General features: G+C 58.2%; 1 protein-coding gene across 1 annotated transcript; it reads left to right on the top strand.

The window, feature by feature from the left end:
* Nucleotides 1-224: 224 nt before the first annotated feature.
* Nucleotides 225-4,221, top strand: FGF3 (fibroblast growth factor 3). The gene is made up of 3 exons (XM_023761813.1): nucleotides 225-261; nucleotides 461-564; nucleotides 3,859-4,221. The coding sequence occupies exons 1-3, from the start codon at nucleotides 225-227 to the stop codon at nucleotides 4,219-4,221; spliced, it is 504 nt and encodes a 167-aa protein (XP_023617581.1).
* Nucleotides 4,222-19,954: the final 15,733 nt, after the last annotated feature.

Raw genomic sequence — 19,954 nt, 5'->3', positions numbered from 1 at the left:
TTATAATGAAACCAGCTTCAGGCAAGGCCCCCACTGTCCCCCTGCGGGACCCCCACGGCATGGCGTTCCAGGCCGGGGAGCTGTAGTATGCAGCCCCCAGGTTGATTTCGGGCTCAAAACATGTGTTGTGCGCCCTGGGCAGGTCACTCGGCCTCGGCAGTCTTAGGAAACTGGCTGGCAGGGTTGTTTCCACGTCCTTTGAGGCCTGGAATCAGTGTGTAGCAATGTCAGCTTTGTTACCCCCCACGCCCCCCACTCCAGGTTTGAATTCTTCTCCTTGGAGCACCTTCCCCGGTGCTCCACCCTTTCACCTCCTGCCCAGTAATTTCTCTCCTGAACTTCCAAAGTCACCCTCCTTGCGGGTGTGTGTCAGCTTTGGGCAAGGCTCATGGCCCTCGCCCCTCACCTCTGTGCTCCGTGGGAGGCGGAGGGAGTGATGAGCCTTCCCCACTCTTCCCAGGTATTCTAGAGATAACGGCAGTGGAGGTGGGCATCGTGGCCATCAAGGGGCTCTTCTCCGGGCGGTACCTGGCCATGAACAAGAGGGGACGGCTCTACGCATCGGTGAGTCCAGTCTCTCCTGTGGGTGGGCCCGGATGGAGCTGCGGTCCCCTGGCCTGGAAGCCAGTGCTCCCCAAAGGTGGAAGGCTAGAGCCGTTAGCTCTCAGGAGGGAGCCCAGAGGCAGGGAGACGGGGCCCACGTCCCAGGCACACCTGCTAGAACCCAGTCTGTCCACCTCCTGGGACTCTGTGGGCCTTGGCATGTCCTTCCCCCAGGGCGGGGGCGGGGGATACATGGAGTAAAGTACATGGAACTAGGAAATTTGCTCCCTCCAACTAGTCATTACATGCAACTCGGCCGATACCTTCTTGGGCAATGAGAGGTTTTCCATCCACACGTAACCTAGGCGAGGCGGCCCCAGGACCATCTCCACACAGTCATCTCCCTCCATCGGCGCTTGCGAGGGAAACACACCACCACTTCCTGCCCCTTCTGCAGTCAGGCAAAGCGCCCTCCAGAAGAATTGCAGGAAGACCCGCCTTTAGGCCGATTATTTCATCGCACATGTTCTGCTGAGGGAAAGGCGAACCGGAATGCTCTGGCCCAGCGGGCACGGGGCAGAGGCGTGTCTGGGAGGAGGGGCCCTCTGGTGCCCAGCCCCTCACACAGCAGTTGTGGTTTACTGGACAGGCCCCTAGGCCGGCTGAGTTTTCCCTGAGGGAGTGTGGCTTCCCAGGCCCGTGGGCACTGTGCCCCTGGCCAGTGGAACTGACTTTCTGTTCTTGAAAGGACCTCAGACCTGTCCCTTAGAGAGAGGCGACCCCAGGGAGGAGGTGTCGCTGGCCTGCAGTGACGGTGCAGGTCTGACCTCTGAGGGCCTCCCGTCCACACTGGTGACATCCACGAGAGCGGGGCAGGGAAGGCTGAACTGAGAGGGGAAGCCTAAGGCTCCTGCCGTCTTTTTCGTGGGCAACCCAGGCCCCGGGCTTTGGGGGCAGAACAAAGCATGGCCGGAGTGAGCCCAGTGGGTCAGAGCCCCCCTGTGGCTTCTGTCCCCAAGTGTCATGGCGTTGGCTTTGGGAAAGGAGGAAGAGAGAGGTTCACCTCAGCATAGCCAGGAGGTCCAGTGGAAGCGATGGGGCTTTGCAGAGTGTCAGCAGAGCGGTCTCGCTGCCCTGCAGAGACCTGGGGGAGGCAGCCAGGTGCCGCCCTGTGACTGCCCCCGCATGTCCCCATCCTAGGCGCCGCCAGCTGGCCCGCGGTGCTGTTCCCACTGCCCTGCCTCTTGGCTGTCCGGGTCCCCTCGTCTTTGCCGTCAGCCTGCCGGTCACCTCCCCAGGCCAGCTCATCCACTTCCCTGGCTCAGCAGCCACTGCACCCCGACAGCTCCCAATCCCAGCCCTGACTCCCTCTGAGTTAGAGGTCACCCCTGTAAGCCCTGGTGGCTCAGAGGCCCCGGCAGAGGGCAGCACACCCCAGCTGGACACTGCGGCTCCCCTAACTCCCCTACCAGCCACTCTCTCAAGCCCAGGGTCAGCTGGGAGTCATGGTGGATGCCTCTTTCTCTCTCAGCCCCACATCCAGGCCCTCTCCAAGTCCTAGACTAGACCTCCCGATCTCTCTCTCTTCCATCCGTTCCCCTCACCTCCCTGCCTATGCCACTGCCCTCATGTCTCAGGCCCTCATCACCTCCCACCTGGACCATCACAACCTTGGGGCGGGGCTACTGGCCTCCAGCCTCACACCCTCTTCCAGTCCTCTGTCCATCCACCCATCTATTCATCTATCAACATCCACCCACTTATCTATCCATTCATCCATTCATCTGCCTGCCCTCCCCCCCCCCTCCATCCAGCATCCATCCCTTCATTCACAGGCACTTGCTGTAGGTCACACTCGGTGTCAGGTCTTGCTGGGGTCTTCCTGCACTCACGCAGCTGCACTCACGCAACTGTACAGTGTGGAGGTTGACATTGAGCTTCTGAGCCCTGAGCCCCCACTTGTAGGGGAAGAACAGAGAGGGGCTGGGCTTATGGGGAGAGGTACCCCCCCTCCCGATTCAGCCACACCCCTCTACCCTCCCCCCACCCCCACCCCCATGACTCCGATCTCCAAGCCATTGGGGAAGAGGCGTTGATGCTTAAACATCCTGCTTCCCCAGTACTTCTGGCCCCCACCAGCCTGTGGGCCCTCATAAAGGGTTTGCGGGTCACCTGCTCTCAGAGACAGACCCAAGGGTCTCTTGCTCCTACTGAGTGGCCAGTCTCATGAGAGAGGCCAGGTCCTTCTGCCCACCTTTGCCTCCCCCAGCCCTGCCCCTTGGCACAGTCAGGGAGGGAAGCCCTGGCGGGGGGTGGTGGCTCTTGGTACGCCCACCTGCCTGGGGGTGGGACTGAAGCCTCGACTGAGTCAGCATGAGGCACACACACCCTTCCCCCACCTGGGAGACCCCACAAGGCGCCCTGGGGGACACTGGTGACAGCTCCTTCAGTTCCGAGTTTTCCCCTCTGACCCTCCAGATGCCTGCCTCCCAGAGGGCAGGGACTCCCACCCCACACCCCACCCTGTGCCGAGCTGACATGGGTCCATTCATCCCGCTGCCAAAGTCAACCTCCTTCCCACCCCTGGTGTTGGGGCCCTGAGAGCAGCACCTGCACCTGTGAGGGGGGGCGCTGACCCCGCTGGGCTCCTGGCTTCCGCTCCATGCACAGTTGTCCCTCCTTCCACCTGTGGGGCAGGGACAGAGGCCAAGGCAGCGGCTTTCTGAGGCCCAGGCCCAGGGCTGGGGTCCGGCTCAGCCTTGAAGGGAAAACCGGCTGTGCTCCCTCCCCTGCCCGTCTCAGTGTGCTTTTCCTTCCTTCTCCTTTATGCTGTTCCTTCTGGGGCGTCATCCCCTCCCCTGGTCCCAGTGTCCAGTGCTGCTCACATCCATGCCGCCAGCAGACAATGAGGGTGCTGGGTCGGGCAGGCCCTGGCCCTGCTGGCCCTGTGCTGGGGACACCCTCCAGGGTTAGTCCCGTGGAGGCTGTGGGAGGCTGGGGCCCAGGAGGGGAGACAGGGAGAGCCACTCCTCCCAAGGTGCTCATGAAACCTTGGCCCAGGAAGAGGCCCTGAGCTGATCCCCAAGGCCAAGTTCACCAGACGCAGGTGGGAGGAAGGACACGCCGGGTGGAGGGCACAGCCTCGGCAAAGGTGTGGAGGGTCCCTGTGCACGGGTCTGGGCAGGCTAAGCAGCCAGATTTGGCAGGAGCCGAAGGGGAGGGGGGATTGCGAAGAAGAAGCTGTCCCTGGGACCCTGGCCCCATGTCCGTGTGGCCCCCGGGTCACTGACCAAGGCATCTTGCCCAAACCCGCAGGAGAACTACAACGCGGAGTGCGAGTTTGTGGAGCGGATCCATGAGCTGGGCTATAACACGTATGCCTCCCGGCTCTACCGGACGGTGCCCAGTGGGTCGGGGGCCCGGCGCCAGCCCAGCGCCGAGAGACTGTGGTATGTGTCGGTCAACGGCAAGGGCCGGCCCCGCAGGGGCTTCAAGACGCGCCGCACACAGAAGTCCTCACTGTTCCTGCCCCGCGTGCTCGACCACAAGGACCACGAGATGGTGCGGCTGCTCCAGAGCGGGGCCGGGCTCCATGGCGGCCTGGCCAGGCCACCTGGCAAGGCCACCCAGCCCCAGCGGCGGCGACAGCGGCAGAGGAGCCGGGGAGGCCTCGCTTAGCTGCCCGGCAGGCGGAGTGGAGGCCTCAAGCATTGTGGCCCCATGGCTGGGCGCCAAGCTCACGGTGGACCAGCCAATGGCTGAGCGTCTGCCGTCCATCATAGCTGGCCATCCCGGCTGGGCAGGTTTCCATAAGTGACTGTCCCCGCTCCTGCTGACTCTCTCAAACAAGCACCATTCCAGCCGGGACAATGGGGCCGAGCCGGGACTCAGAGAAGAACTGCTGTGAAGAAGACACTCATAGGTCTGCACTGACCAGGGGCCCCCACTCACCAGGGACCCCCACCAGCCGGGAAGACCAGCTGAATGCGGGGTCCTGGCTACCGAGGAGGCTCCCCGAGGTGCAGCTGTGGGAAAGGGCGGGGGGATGTGTAATTGGAACATTAAAGTATTTTATTCTACCTTGTTCTTTAATAGATAATAAGGCAGGTTTTACATGAACACGTTTGCTTGTGAGGACAGTAGGGTCCGTGCCGAGTCACTGCTTTGGGATGTAAGATTGTGCTGGGAAGCTGGGCTCAAGAGGCACTCAGTCCCCTGGCTCTGAACGCTGTTCCATCTGAAAGGTAAAAGGTGGATGGAAAGAAAGGTTAACGCACCTGGGAGCCTGCGTGTGGGCAGGTGTCCGTGAATTCGGGAACTGTCTGCGGACATCTGTGTGTGCATGCACGCGTGTACATGTGTCTGTGTGATCCTGGTTGTCTGTGAATGTATTGTGCACGCATGTGAGAAAGAGAGAGAGGTGTGCTGTGTTTAAAATCCCAATAAAACCCTCCATGGCAAGGACCCCTGTGAGTGCCTGTGCAGTCAGGTGCGTTCCAGGACTCTGCTCGAAACCCCCCTGGGCCTTGATCATTTCTGCCTTTGCCTAGAGAGGCAACATCTGCTGGAGTCCAGCAGGTGTGTGCGCGCCCACGTGCATAGCAGTGCTATTCCCATCAGACCAAGTCCATCCGTGGGCGAAAGGATAAGCAAAATGTGGTCCATCCACACAGTGGAATATCCCCCAGCTTTAAAAAGGAGGAGGACTCTGACCTGCTACAAGGTGGGTGAACCTTGGGACATTTTAAGTGAAATAAGCCAGTCACGAAGGACAAATCCTGTATGAGTCCACTCATAGGAGGTCCCTAGAGGAGTCAAGTTCATAAACGGGCTGGAGGAGGCCAAGGGAGTGTGTGTTTAATGGGGACCAAGTGTCCATTGGAAAAATGAAGTCCGGAGATGGGTGTTGGTAACTGATGGTTGCACAACAAAAAAGCACTGTAACATCTCGATTTCGGGAGTTGAGTGCCTTCCGCATAAAAGTAGAGATCGAAGCGTCAAAGGTGCTCAATAAACAGTGCTGAATAAAATAAAATAAAACACAAAAAACAGAGCCTCTCAGGATTGGCCAGCCGCCACCCCTGTCTTCGCACAGCTGACGAGGACAGGCGGCCAGGTGGGCCCCTCTGCTCGCCCTGACCTGGTCCACTCCCCACCTGTCCCCAGGAGAAGGTGGCCCGCCTGTGTGAAGCAGGACCCAGGGCCCAGCCCCTGAGCCCCAGCCCGGGCGGCCCCCTGATGAGGAAGGCGGACCGGCCCTGGGTGATGGGGCTTCAGCTGCTCTGAGCGGGCCTTTGAACCCCTCAGTGGGTTCAGAGGCCTCCTGCCTCCCTGGGGTTGAAGGACCCGGAAAGATGAGCAAGCAGGTCTATAATTAGCGCCCACCCATCGGAGGGTGACCTTGCCGGGGTCGCATTCCAGGACCGAGCCAGATATAGCGCCTGGGGCTGACCCCGTCCCCCCCACAGGCTGCAACAGCTGGACGACCAGGGCAGCCCACACGGAGCCTGAGTACCCCACCGGGCTGCGGTCCACACCTCGGAACCGGATCTGGGGAGGGGGGCTGCCTGGTGGGAAGAGAGGCAGCCCAGTGCTGGACTCAGACACGGCCTCGGCTACTTCTGTTCTGTCACAATTGATCGCGAGAGCCCAGGACCAGCCTCAGTTTCCCCATCTGTCAATGGGTTCCCACAGTGGTTGCCAGGATCCGCTGAGAGACTCAGTCATGGAACGGTCCACAAATAATAGCTTTACAGCCAGGAGTGGGGGGAGGGCAGGCAGGTGCCTGTCCTGCGGTGCTCTCACCTGAGGAGCTCAGAGGTGGAGTGAACGGAAAGTCATGGGGCACACAGGGCGTACTGAGGGCACGCTGGGAGTTTCTGGGAAATCGCATGCCTTGGGAAGGTTAGTTTCAAGTTAGAGATTTCAAAAATTCATGTATGGACATTGATAAAATAAATAAATACATTTATCTGCTTTCTGTACAATTCAGAAGAATGGCACTGTAATTCTCCATCCATCCACCCATCCATCCATCTGTCCATCCATCCACCCAGCCAGCCAGCCATCTACCACCCATCCACCCAGCCATGCACTCCTCTACCCTCCACCAGACCTTCTGCACAGGTAAAGCAGCTTAGCCTTGCCTATGAGGAGCGTGCAGCCTCCTGGGGGCCAGGTACAACTCTAAAAGTGCAGGTTGGGAGCAGTGACCTGGAGAAAGTCAGGAAAAACTAGGACAGCTCCCAGTTAATGAGGACAAAGGGGACATCAGCAGTCAAGACCCTGTTGTTTATTTTATTTTATTTTTAAAATACATTTGTCTTGATATCAGAGAGGAAGGGAGAGGGAGAGGGAGAGAGAAACATCAATGATGAGAGAGAATCATTGATCAGCTGCCTCCTACACGACCCCTACTGGTGATCGAAGCCCAAACCTGGGCATGAGCCCTGACCGAGAATCGGACCATGACTTCCTGGTTCCCTGGTTGATAGGTCGACGCTCAACCACTGAGCCACACTGGCTGGGCTCAAGACCCCGTTCTTGAGAACCAGTGCCTGTGGCCAGCCAGCCCCCATCCAGATGGCAATCTGACCACAACCTCATCTGCATTCAGAGCCGACCTGGGACGTGGGAAGGTCCAGACTGAGGGCTGGGGACAGGGTGAGGGGAGATGGGGCAGAGAAAGAACTGGCTTCGTGGTGAGAGGTGTTTAGGATCACAGGCCTTGGAGTCAGGGTCTCCGTCAAGGCTGGTGCAGGTTCGATGGCCCCTCGCCCACCATGCCCGCAGAGAGCAGAGCTCCTCGCCAGGCCCGGCCGCACGCACCCAGCAAGGTGGACCTCCCGGCTCTCCCAGGAGGACAGGGCTCTCCCTGAGCCCCCGGGGCCGCTGGCTGAATGTGTGAAGAGGAGGGGCTGTCAGGGAAACCTGCCCTGGCTGTTTGGTCCGTCCTCTCTGACCTCCTCCCTCCACGCATCTCACCACAAGTGCATGTGAACGCTCAGATTCTTGTCTCAGGAGAGCAGGCAGGCCCTCCAGGCACTCGGCCAGCCTCAGTGATTTTTCCAGGAGTGGCCTCTCCACCAGGCATCCCTGCCTCCCCCTCCCAAGTCCTGCTCTGCCCCAGGACCTCTGCACATGCCCCTACTGGACCATTCTTCCCTCTACTCTTCACCCGGCTGGTTGCTCCTCCACCTCCATTTCCCCCACCAATCGGGTCCCCTCTATTTTTCCTCACAATGCCTTGTTATTTTGTTCACAGATCCCTACACGATCTATAATTATCTGGCTAATTGCACAGTCACTGCAGGCCCCCACCCATCACCCACCTTGGCGGGAGGCGGGGGAGGCACCTGGCCTATTTACCCTCCAAACCACATCTGCCTTTGGTTGAGGATTGCTCATAGAGACAGTCCCTCCTCGAATTCCGGGCCCACTCCCCTGGGGCAAAAATGGGCACTGGGGTGAGAAGCTCTGGGGTCCACGTGCACTGGGCCGTGAGGGCCCCAGGATGTGGGCAGGCACGCGGAGGGCATCTGCTACATTCTGCCATTACCTTTTACAGGCTCAGAGAGATTCAACAGTTTTCTTAAGGTCTCACAGCCAAGGAGGGGTATGTCAGGGTTGGTCCCAAGGTCACCTGGGCTCCAGCACCCTACATGGTACCCAGGACAGGCGGGACACGGGGACGGGGTGGGGTGGGGGGGTCGCACCATGGGCAGTTGTTTCGGGAAACAGTCTGGCAGTTCTTCAACATGTTACCCAGCAATGCCACTCCTGGGCATATGCCCATGAGAATGGAAGCCATGTCCACACAAACACCTGTGCACAAATGCTCATGGCAGCGCCGTGCACAGTGGCCAGAGAGTGAAGACAACGGTCCATCAACTGGTGAGCAGAGCGACAGAGGGCTCCCTCCATGCAACACAACATTCCTTGGCCACAAACGCACAGATGTACCAGCGCATCCTGCAACATGATGAACCCCGAAAACATCATTGAGGACGTCTGACACCCAAGGCCTCATGCTTAATGAACCTGTTTTTATAAAATGTTCAGAATCGGGAAATCCATGGAGACAGAAAGAGGATTGACGTTTGCCAGGGGCTGCAGGGAGACTGACAGTGGCGATGGGGCTCCTCTTTGGGGTGATGAGCATGTTCTAACACTGATATGATGCTGCTGGATGAGGCTCTGAATATAAACCCAATGAGTGGTACACCCTCAGTGGGTGAATTGTATGGTCGGAAGATTATATCTCAATCCATGTCATTGTCACAGCCATGTCTGAAAGTCTTTCTTTGAGTGTGGAACTGGTTGCACTCCCTCTCCCCCTCCCCCACCCCAGTCTTTGGGGACAAGTGGGAGACAGGAGGTGGGGGCTGGGTCGTCCCAAAGGGTCTGGAAGGGCACCCCTGTCTGCAATACCCAGTCCTACCAGCAGATGGCACTGACCTCAGGGACAAGCCCCAGGTGGACCTCGCTGACTGAGGACCTGGTCTGCCCAGTCCAGGTGGGTGCTGGGTGCTGGGTGGTGGCATGCTCACAGCGCCTGCTGGGTCACCTTGGGCCAGGCAGGTGGAGAGGAGCCGGCCATCAGTTCAGGACTGACTAAACCTGAGGGGACACGACCATGACGACCATCCCAACATTCCTGCCTAGGCAGAGGGCTCTCTCCCAGGGGCCTGAGCGGGGCAAGCAGCAGGCCATGGGCCTGGGGCCTGGGGCCTGGGTATGCAGTAGGCGCCCACTCTTGCTAATGGGCCAGGAAACGGAGAGCTGCTTGCCCTGCTGAGACGTGTAATAGTGAGGATGGGAGAGGAAGGGGAAGAAGAGAAGTGAGTTGGGCCCTTGCCCAGCTCGCACCTGGTCGCTGTGACTGCTCCCCGCTCAGCAACCTGGGTTGGGTTCCAGTTCTCCCCGTGTGATAGATGAGGATCCAGGGCTCAGAGAAGGGAGGCGTCTTGCCCAGGGTCACACAGCTTCCGAGGGGTGCAGCCCGCATTCAGACCCAGCCGCCTGGCTCTGGGGCCCTGCTGGCCTCAGGTTGTCCTGAGGAGGAGATCACATCATGTTTTGGTCTCAGGGCCCTTAGACCAGTGGTTCTCACAACGTGCTAACCTGACCTGGGGTTGGGCTAAAAGTGTGTTCCCGGGCCCCACTGCACACCTGCCGAACCAGAACCCGGGGGAAGGGCCCAGCCATCTGTGTGCTAACAAGCCCCCCAAGTGAGCCCGTGCATGAAAGTTTACGAGCCCTGCTTTAAAGGGACATCCCCTAAGTGACTCACACTAAGTTAGTACAGAAAGCACTTTGCTTTTCACCCATCACCACTCCGGATTCTCCCAGTCCCTCTGCAAGGCTGGCCATTATGATCCCCATTTTGCAGATGGGGAGACTGAGGCTCAGGTCCCTTGTGCTAAGGCATGAGCAGGGGGCACAGGGAGGGTCTGGCACTGACAGTGGTGCTTCCCCCCTAACAGGGGTTACCTCCTCTTCAACCAGGACCGCAATCCCAGCCTCATCCTCTCAGCAGTGCCTCCTACAGGACCCCAGGCTCCCAGAAGCTGACCTGGCCCTTCTCACCTAGTGTCTCACAGGGTTCTCTATGAGGAGGTGGGACCAAAATGGGCACCTCCTACTAAGCTACTAAGCCCCGGCACCCATCTACTCACACGCACATCAGCAAGTATCGTGACGCGATACCCGAATGAGAAGGAGAAAGGTGGGTATGAAGCGGGCGCATGCTGACAGCCGCCATCACTGGGACTTCTAGGAAAGCCGGCGAGACCCTGTGAGGTACCGGGGCCTTGGGGAGCAGCCACTCAGCCACTCATGGAGACATGGTCGGCCCTGGAGGTCATCAGAGGCACGGGAATCAAAACCCACAATCAAAACTCATCAAAACAGGGCAAGTCCGAGGGACTGTCACTGCAAGAGGAGCCTCAGGGGACAGGACAGCTAAATGTGGTTCCGGATGGGGTCCCGGAACAGGAAAAGGGACAGTCGGTCTAGATTAAGGAAATCTGCTTAAAGCACAGTCATTGGTTAACAAGAATATAGGTTCACTAGTTGGAACAAGGGTCCCACACTAACGCAAGGTGTTACCGACAGGGGAGATGGAGGGTGGGGTACACACGCCTCTCTGCACTATTCCGTAACTTTTCTATGAATCTAAAGCTGTTATAACATTAAGAGTTTATTAATGGCCCTAGCCAGTTTGGCTCAGTGGATAGAGCATCAACTTGCAGACTGAAGGGCCCTGGGTTCGATTCCGGTCAAGGCACATTCCCGGGTTGTGGGCTTAATCCCCACTGGGGGGCATGCAGCTGATCAATGATTCTCTCTCATCATTGATGTTTCTATCTCTCTCTGTCTCCCTCTCTCTTCCTCTCTGAAATCAATAAAAATATATATTTTTAAAAGAGTGTATTAATGAATGAAATCAAAGTCTGGTATCATTGCTTGCCTCTCGGATTAGTACTGCAGGAAAGAAACAAAACAAGAACCCCAGCTCCCCCCAGAGCTGGCGAGGACGTGGTTAAATGGACAGCCCCAGCGTATTGCTGTCGGCACACACTGGCCAATTTACAGCCCAAATCCTAGGCCTGAACGCAGAGGTTCTGCTCGTGAAGACCACATCCCAAATACAGAAGCCAGTGTTTACACACAAGGATGTTCCTCGCAGCGTTGTTTATAATAGAAAAGGAAAAACCCGGAGACCACGAACATCGGAGACAGAGCCGAGGGGTTAAGTAAACCTCGGAAGGCACGCCGTCTCCAAAGACCACGTGACGGTGTGGGAAAACGGCGGGGTGTACTTATTCAAGGAAAACAAAAATTGTATTTTTGCAAATGATTCATTCGTTCATCTGTTCGTTCAGCAAATAAATATTCATTGAGGGCTTGCCCCTGCACTTGGGAGCTGCCGTTGTGCCCAGGGGAAGGGTGCAGAAGGAGGTGCCCACAAGGGACCCTGGGGCCGGGTAGGGGCTTCTAGTGCCAATGGGGGGAGGAGATGAAGTCCTCCAAGCCAGGCCAGCCGTCCCTTCGGTGGGGACAGTGCAGGGAGACCTCGCTGGAGGCACAGCGGAGGCCAGCGGATCTCTTCCATGGGGCGTGGGGAGCCAGGGAGGGTTACAGAGGCCACGGCCAGATCAGATTGCTTCCCAGCGTCTCCCAGGAGCCACCGCCTGGGCCCAGGCCCCCGGCCCTCCCTCCCGCATTGTGGCGGGCCCACTCACCGTGACCGCGCCCCGGGCCAGAGGAAGCGGCCCCTCCCCTCAGGACCTATCGGGGCCTCCATCTCAAGGGGCCTTACTGCTGCCGGATTCCGGGCCTGGGTGAGCGAGATGGACAGGGGCCGGGCCCCTCCCGAGTGCCATGGTCACTGCTTCTGGTGTGTCCACATCCCCTGCCCCCTGGGACCACAAGGGCTCGTGAGAAACCAAACATCCCGGGGCTGCCTGGACGGCCGTCCTCAGCCCAGGCCTGGGTTCTGGGAAGCAGCGTCACACAGTGAGGGGGCCTGGGGCGTGACCGAGGACGGCAAGAAGCTGTCCCCCCCACCCCCCCGCCACGGAGCATTGTGCTGAAGTGGACCCCGGGTCCCCGGGTCCTGCCACCAGCAAACACCTTGCCGTTTCCCAAAGTGCCCAGTGAGGGGATCAGACCACCAACCACCCTTCCACAGGTTCTGTGGAATCCCACCACAAGGGCTGGAGGGGAAGGAGGCTCAGAGAGGGTGCTTGACTTGCCCACGGCCACACAGCGAGGGACCGGAAGGTCTCCCATTAGTTTGCTCACATCCCCTCGCAGCCACAGTCAGCTGAGTTTGTCCCCAAGCCAGCCTGGGACCACTGTCCTTGCCAGGGCAACCGGGAAATGGAGCAAGTTGTAAAACGCACCGACGGAACAGGATGCAAAATAAAGCGGATGCGCCCACGAAAAGGAAAGACTCTGCCAAGAGGACTCGCTGAAAAGTCCTGCCGTCAAATCAGGGGTGGGCGGGGCCCCAGGAGCCCCTGTGGGAACGTTCACGTAGGATTCGGAGCTCCCATTGCTTGGTGACATCTTGCAGTCGTTTGCCCTCCACCACCCGCCTAACTAGAGTGTGCGCCTCGTTCCCGGTTCCCTCTCTGGCGTTTGGTTACTTACACAGTCTGGGGGAGGTCTGTCATATTGATGGCACGGTGCCTAGTTTCAAGGAGGATTTGCAAGGCCACATGGGCTCCCTGGATGACATGGGATCATCCCAGTGTGCGTAGGACTGACCGCATTGCCTCAGTTTCCTCCTCTGCCCCCAGGACCTGTGAGGTCTACGTGAGACAAGCAAACGCCCGTGGGGTGTGTCAGTGGCAACCGCTATGGGGACCTGTGCCCGTTGTTCCTGGGGCTACAGAGGCAGAACGGCTGCCCACGCAGATTCGGGGAGGCTGGCGTGGGCAGGCGGCGAAATGAGGCCACGTGACCGCTCTGTCCACCACGGCCCTGCACACCCGTGGACTCCCACCTGTTCCCAGATGTGGAGTTTTCCAGATGCACAGCCAGCCACACCTGTCATTTATAGGGACGAAGGCTGTGCGGCCCCACAGGCTACAAATATCTTACCCGGCTCCTTCCAGAGCAGTGGGCCCTGCCCTGCTCCGTGGCAGCAAGGTCTAGATGGGTGGGCCTCAGGCTCACGAGATCCCCGTGGCCTCCCTTTCCCACTGGGTGGCCACACCGCCACCTTCCAGTTCCTCCAACACGCCCCGGAGAGGCAGGCCCAGGCTGGCCACTGGGTTGCACGGATCAAGGACCAATCCAAGGCCCAGCCTGACCTGTGGGATGTTCAGACCTAGGGCCACGTCAGCACCAGCGGGAGGAGACAGGTCGACGACCATCAGGGGACTGGAACCCTCTGCAGGTTTGGTTTAAGGTCAGATGAAAGGGTGAGACCTTTCCTGCTGCCCCCAGGCCTGGCCCAGTGCTGGGAGCCGGACGCTTATAGCAGCTAGAGAGCCCTAGCTTTCACACAAACCACGTGCCCCACCCAAACCCACCCAGCAGCCTTTCAAAGCCCCGTGGTGCCCCTGGGTTGCCTGCCTTCCCCTCCGGGCTTTGCACAATCTCTGCCCAGGTCACCCTCCCACCCACTCCAGCCTTAGCTTCAGGGTGACCAGATGCCTCGCCCCCCTCAGACCTCTGGTTCCCCTTCTAAATCCTCACGCTGTGGGCACTCCTTGCTGGGTGTCTGCGTCTCCCTTTGGAAGGGCAGGTCCATCTCTGCTGGAGCCCGGTGCCTGCAGCAGGGCCATTGTGATGACCCAGGGCAGAATATGAGGAGGGGGCGGCCGAGACGGGTAAAATATTCAGGGAAAGCCCTCCAGCTGAAGGGACGGGGGCCCATTGAGTTTAGTGGATGGCCAGCATTTCAGGTACCAGGGGCAAGCGACACACCTGAGCCGTGTTGCAATTCGATGTCTTTGTTTTTTTTGTTAATCCTCACCTGAGGATATTTTTTCCATTGATTTTTTAGAGAGAGTAGAAGGGAGGGGGAAAGACAGAAACACATCTGTGTGAGAGAGACACACCGATTGTTTGCCTCCTGCTCATGCACCTCGACCAGGGCAGGGGATGGAGCCTGCAACCGAGGTACGTGCCCTGCACGGGACTGGGGGTTGACGCTCTAACCACTGAGCAAACTGTCTTTGGAAGACGGATTCGCATCTTTAATCAAAGGTCAAGTAGCACTGGAATTCCTAATGCGTGTGATATAAAAGACACAAATAATTCAGGTGAGCAAGGCCTCGCTCCTCTGACCATGGAAATCCAGGTGATGTGGGCTCATCGGTCAGAGCTGGTGATCAGGAGCTGGGCCGAAGGGAGGGCGCCCGGACTCAGGGCCGTTCTCTGGCACAGTGCTGAGCGGAGACTTCTCTCCCCAGAGGCACGTGCATGGACGGGCCTGATGGGAGCTGGCCTGGCCATCGCTGCTTCTAATTCCCTCAGGCCTTCTGGCCGCCTCCCCAAGTTGGCCCCTGTGATTTCACAATGAAAGTAAGAAGGTCTGTGGAACTGAGAGGCACCTTGGTGGGTGGGCAGGACTTACTTTGGTTTCGGCCCCACGTTTGCCGTCCGTACTTCGGTGGGGCCCTCGTCACAGCTACACATGCCGGGTCTGGGTTTGACTTGAATGAGCTGCTGGGAAGGAGCCTGGCCAGTCGGACCTGGTCCTCAAGGAATGACCTCTGGGCTGGGAGCATCTATTTTAAAGGACGCTGCCATTTGGTCTTTGCCAAAATAGTTGAAAGAAGACCCCAGAATAGCAGGCGGGGTCTGCCCCGGCTTACAGCCGCATCTCGGGCTTCGAGGCAGGCGTGTGGGACGTCAACGAGCAGGCAGCCGGGGCAGAGGCAAGCCTCTCTCCCGAGGCCAGAGGCCCAGGAATGGCCTTGTTCCTGCTCAGAAGGCCAGCATCCCTGGTCTTAAAGCGGCAGGAGGGTCCCACGGGGTGATGTCAGAGGCGGGGCTGGCTCAGAAGAGCCAAGGCAGATGGGTGCCAGCTCCTTTAGGCATTATCTCCTGGCATCCTCTCAGTGCCACCCATTTCAGAGATGGGAAGACTGAGGGTAAGAATCTGTCCAAGGCCTCACAGCCAGGGTACGGGGTAGAGCCAGCCGGTCCTCACAGCCCCTCTCTGCCCAGAGTTGCCCAGGTGTGAATCATGGGGCCCAGTGTCCCCCCAGATGTGCATCGTCATCCAGAGTGCCCCCTTTCTGGATCAAAAGGCCTGTGCTGGGTCCTGTGGTCACCCTGTGATGGCCGCTGGCCTGGAGAGTCAGGCAAGGCTTCCACAAAGGTCAAGGCTGGGCTGAGGTCTGCAAGGTGAGTAGCCAACTAGGAAAGGGATGCCTCCAAACCATCTCTGCTCCATCCCCACGTCACACCTGCGCGTCCCCTGGCCTGTGACCAGAAGGGACAGATGACCCGAGGCCAAATGTGTGCTGACCCAGGACAGACCCCTCCCCGAGAGCTTCAGGCCCCAGGGACCCCTCCCCGGGCCCACCTTTCTTCACACTGGCCTTGCTCCCACTTTATGAAAGAAAGACTGAGCTCTGCACCCTGCCCAGACCTCACCCAGAACTCTCCTTAGCCACACAAGCCTCCGGGCAGCAAACGAAGGGGACACGGTGACATTCCTTCCAGCACTCCCAGACCAGGAGGCAGCCCCCTGCTGGGGGATGGAGGGGTGGGGGTGGGGTGGGGGCACTGCAGAGAGAGGGCAGCCTGGCCTGTGCTGGATGTGCCTGACCAGGAATTGAACTGGTGACCTCTTGGTGCATGGGACGATGCTCAATCCACTGAGCCACACTGGCCAGGCTTAAGGAATTTTGGTGGTTGGAATAAAGCTTGGTCACTCATTCTCTTTTAAAAAGAAAAGTTGGCAGATACCGAATTGTTACGGTTTTCGACATCATTGGATACGTTTAAAAGAGTAACAAAAATTTCATTTTAAAATGGCAATACTTAGAATACACTAGAGATTAGATTCTTTGCAACTATTTACGACACACTTTGGATTTCAGCTTGAAAAAGGACAAGGGAGCCAGCTCATCCATGCACAGGAGAACGAAGCTGACCCTGAGGATGGGGGGCCAGCACAGAAAAGGAGCTGGGGTCCCGGTGGGACACCTGCCGCCTGTGCAGGAAAGGAGCCTGGGCTGAGCGAGGCCACCGGCCTTGGTGACGAGGCCCGAGACACCCTGCTCCCCGCCCCGCGTCCTCTCACCTGACCTCCCGTTCTCTGGAACAAAGAAACACGTGCCTCCCCAGGAAAAAAAAAGATTCTTCAGACCGAGGCCAATCTAAGTCCAAATTTGGGGGTGTGCTCATCCATTCCGTCAGGGGTACCCTCCTGTGCTTCCTCACCAGCGTCCCGGGCTGGTGACCACACGACGGTCTGACTGCGCAGGAGCAGAGGACACCTGGCTCCTGTGCGAACAAGGTGGGGGAGGGGGCAGCCCAGAGCTGGGGCCTCGATTTTGCCCGAAGACCACCTGAGCCTCCCCCCACACCCCGGGGGGAATGCCGTGCCTCAGCAGACCCTTCCCTGGGGTTTCCTCCCACGTCTGGGTCCCAGGCAGCACCTCTCCCCAGGAGGGGGACTGAACCCCAGCAGGGGGAGGCCAGAAACCCCAGCCCCACAGCCACGGGCCTGTGCGGGGAAGAGCTGCGGCCAGGGCTTCGGGTTCAGCCTGAGGAGCTGGGCCTGGCTGTGGAACCCACCTTCGCCGAGAACGCAGGCCCCTGCAGTTTTGTTCAGACAGGAGTCTCACCTGTATATTTCGGTTTCAGATCCCTAAGGTCCCCGGGTGGCAAACCCGGGCAGGGCCACGAACTCTGTTTATCAGAACAGGAAACTGAGGCAGGAGGCCGAGCGGCTGGGAGCCTGGGCGTGGCATCCAGAGCTGGGCGGGGCTTGAGTTCTGGCTCTGCTCCTTGCTGGCTCCGTGACCTTGAGGAAGCGGCTGGAGGCTGAGCTCTGGTTAATTCTTCTGTAAAATAGTGATGGTAAGCTGGGCCCCACCCTCGAGCGCCGGGAAGGAGCCGGCAGCAGGCCTGTGGAGCCCAGCCCCGCACCACGCCTGGCTCCCCGCAGCGCTCAGTAATCGCCCTGGCCTGGCTTTTGTCAGGAGAGGTGCTGCAGTCCCCGGGGGGGTTCCCCGTCCTGGATCACACACCCACACTTTACACCTCTAATTCTCCTAATTCTCTGCACGGAGAGAGATACGGGGCTGAGCCTGCGCCCGCAGCCCCAGGCTGAGCGAGGCAGGGCTCGGAGGGGCAGCACCGCCTCTGAGAGAACAGCACCGGGTGGCTGTGCCGTGTCTAACGGAGTCTGGCCACGTGCTGAACACCCATCAGCTCATTCATTCTCCCAGATGCCCTCGCAGGTGAGAGCGGACTCCTCCGTTTACAGATGAAGAAACGGAGGCACGGTTTCTCAGCAGCGCCCCCAGGCTCGCTGGCTGTCGAGAGCTGCGTGGTGAACGGCTGTATGGATGTGAGGTTGTGAAAGTTGTCCTTGTGCCTGCCACTCACATCTGGCTGGGTCAGCTTCTGGGTGAGAGAGAAGCCAGAAAAATAACAAGAGAGGGGACCACCCAGCAGGCACAGAGCCACCTCCGGGCAGGCTTCTGTCTACCCAGGACACCTCCTCTATGAGCCAAGAAGAACCTGCTGCCCCATCTCCTTGATGCTCCACGGTCAAGGTGACTTTTTAAAAAACCTGCAGAAGACATTTTGGCGGTTTCTCAAAAAATTAAACATAGAATTACCACATGACCCAGCAACCCCACTCCTGGGTATAGACCCCAACGAACTGAAAGCAGGGGTGTAAAGAGACACATGTACACCCACATTCATGGCAGTGTTCCTCACAGTAGCTAAGAGGTGGGAGCAACCAGTGTCCATCCATGGATGAATGGATGAGCAACATGTGTGATATACAGGGGGGACAACAGTAGGTTTACAGTCGTCCGTATGGAAAATAATACAATAATTAAAAAGTAATCATACAAGAATAAACTCTGTGTTCGAGTGCTCACAACTGTAAGCCTCCTGTTACCCCGCCCTGTGCGCTCTGTGGGATCTCACTCAGCCTTAAAGAGGGGGGATGCTGACACCTGCTACACGGATGGGCCTTGCGGACACTGTGCTTGGGGGTAACAGCAGGACAGATCCTGTGGGATCCCACTCAGGAGGCCCCGGGAGGAGTCGGATTCCTAGAGGCAGGAAGTAGGATGGAAGGTGCCAGGAGCTGGGGGAGGGGTGGGGATTCGTGTTTAATGGGGACAGAGCTTCAGTTTGGGAAGATGGAAAGTTCTAGAGATGATGGCGGGGACAGCTGCACAGCAATGTGAATGTGCTTCATGCCGCTGAGCGGTGCACTTAGAGATGGTCACATGATACAATTATGTGATGTGTCGTTTACCACAATAAAAAAAAAAAGGCTGCAGAAAAGTGGCGGGATCTCCTCTTGCTTTGGGTGTTCGAAAGGAAAAAGTATATAAAGGGAAAAAAATGATTTCCTGGGGTGCTTTGGCGCGGTGGAGATGGTCTAGACCAGGGGTGGGGAACACCCCGCCCTGAGGCCATATAAGGCCCGAGAGATCATTAGGTCTGGCCCTGCCAAGGCATTAGGGGTGAGGTAATTAAATGACCAAATATAGCAGGCCAATTTTTAAGTTGATGATTTTGTATGGCCCTTGAATGATGTTATAAATATCCAAATGGCAGACAAAGGTTCCCACCCCGGCTCTACACCAATGCCTCGCCGCCCTTGACTTTGCAGGAAGACGCTATTGTGAGGATCTGCTGGCCTCCGCCAAGAAAAGGAAGTTAAGCCAAGAAGACAGTTCAGGCCTTTGCAAAGTCCCCACACGGAGCTGCCCACGACTGCCGCATGTCACTCTGCCCTGAGGGTTACAATTGAATTTTTATGCAGCAATTAGTGTTATTACTGTTAAGCCCAGTAAGTTCTTAACGGCTGGGCTGCTGGTTCTGAGAAGCCCTGTCACTCCTTCACGAGGCGAGAAACCGTGGGTGGGTAGAAGGGCCATTGAGATTTTCTTTGTAGGTTAAAAAAGGTCATGGTTCGGGGCGGGGGCGGGGGGGGGGGCGTGTAGGCCCCCACTGGCCAGCTTCAGTCTGAGCCTTTGTTCTGTCTCAGAAGCTTCCTGATAGAAACCTGGATCTGCTCATTTCACAAATGCCCAGCATCTGCTGTTACCCCCCAAGAGGCTAGCCGTCTGAAGGGTTGACTCCGGTCAGCCTTTCCTACAGCCAGCAGTGGTATTAAGGTCGCCATCAATCCCTAAAAGTAGTTGCTGTTCCGCCCATTTTATAGATGGAGAAACTGAGTGTGATCAGTCCTGCAGGTCTCAGGGACAGAGCCTGGATGTGAGCCCGTGGCTTGGAGACTAGACCCCATCGGCTTCTTCCACCCCAGTTCTTGGTAAACCAAGCTCCCCGGATGCAGCAGGACCTGTTAGAAGTCCTCGGGGGAGCTGGATCTGGAAAAAGGAGTCACCTGGGCCCAACTAACCTTTCAAATGAAAGGAATAAAACAAAACAAAACACCAATGCGGCGCTTCTGTTGGGGAGCTGGCCGCTGGATCCTGAGGCCTCTGCAGGCGCCTGCCCTCCCCTGCCCCCGGCTTGGCACTGCACCTTGAATTGGAGGGTCTGCAGGCGAGGAGCTCCGAGCTGCCCCCAGCCAGGCAGCATTTAGTCTCGAACACCCACCGAGCGCCTCCTGTGTGCCAGGCACTGTTGAAGGCCCACGGGACACAGCTGGGAACGAGACAGAACTGAATGGGCTCCGTGGAGGTGACAGTCTAATGGGCTAGAGGGTCAGCAAATG

This window comes from Myotis lucifugus, unplaced genomic scaffold, assembly GCF_000147115.1.
Source record: "Myotis lucifugus unplaced genomic scaffold, Myoluc2.0 scaffold_218, whole genome shotgun sequence".
Taxonomy (NCBI): Eukaryota; Metazoa; Chordata; class Mammalia; order Chiroptera; family Vespertilionidae; genus Myotis; species Myotis lucifugus.
The sequence above is the reverse complement of the archived record's forward strand: the minus strand, read 5'-3'. Positions and strand labels throughout refer to the sequence as shown.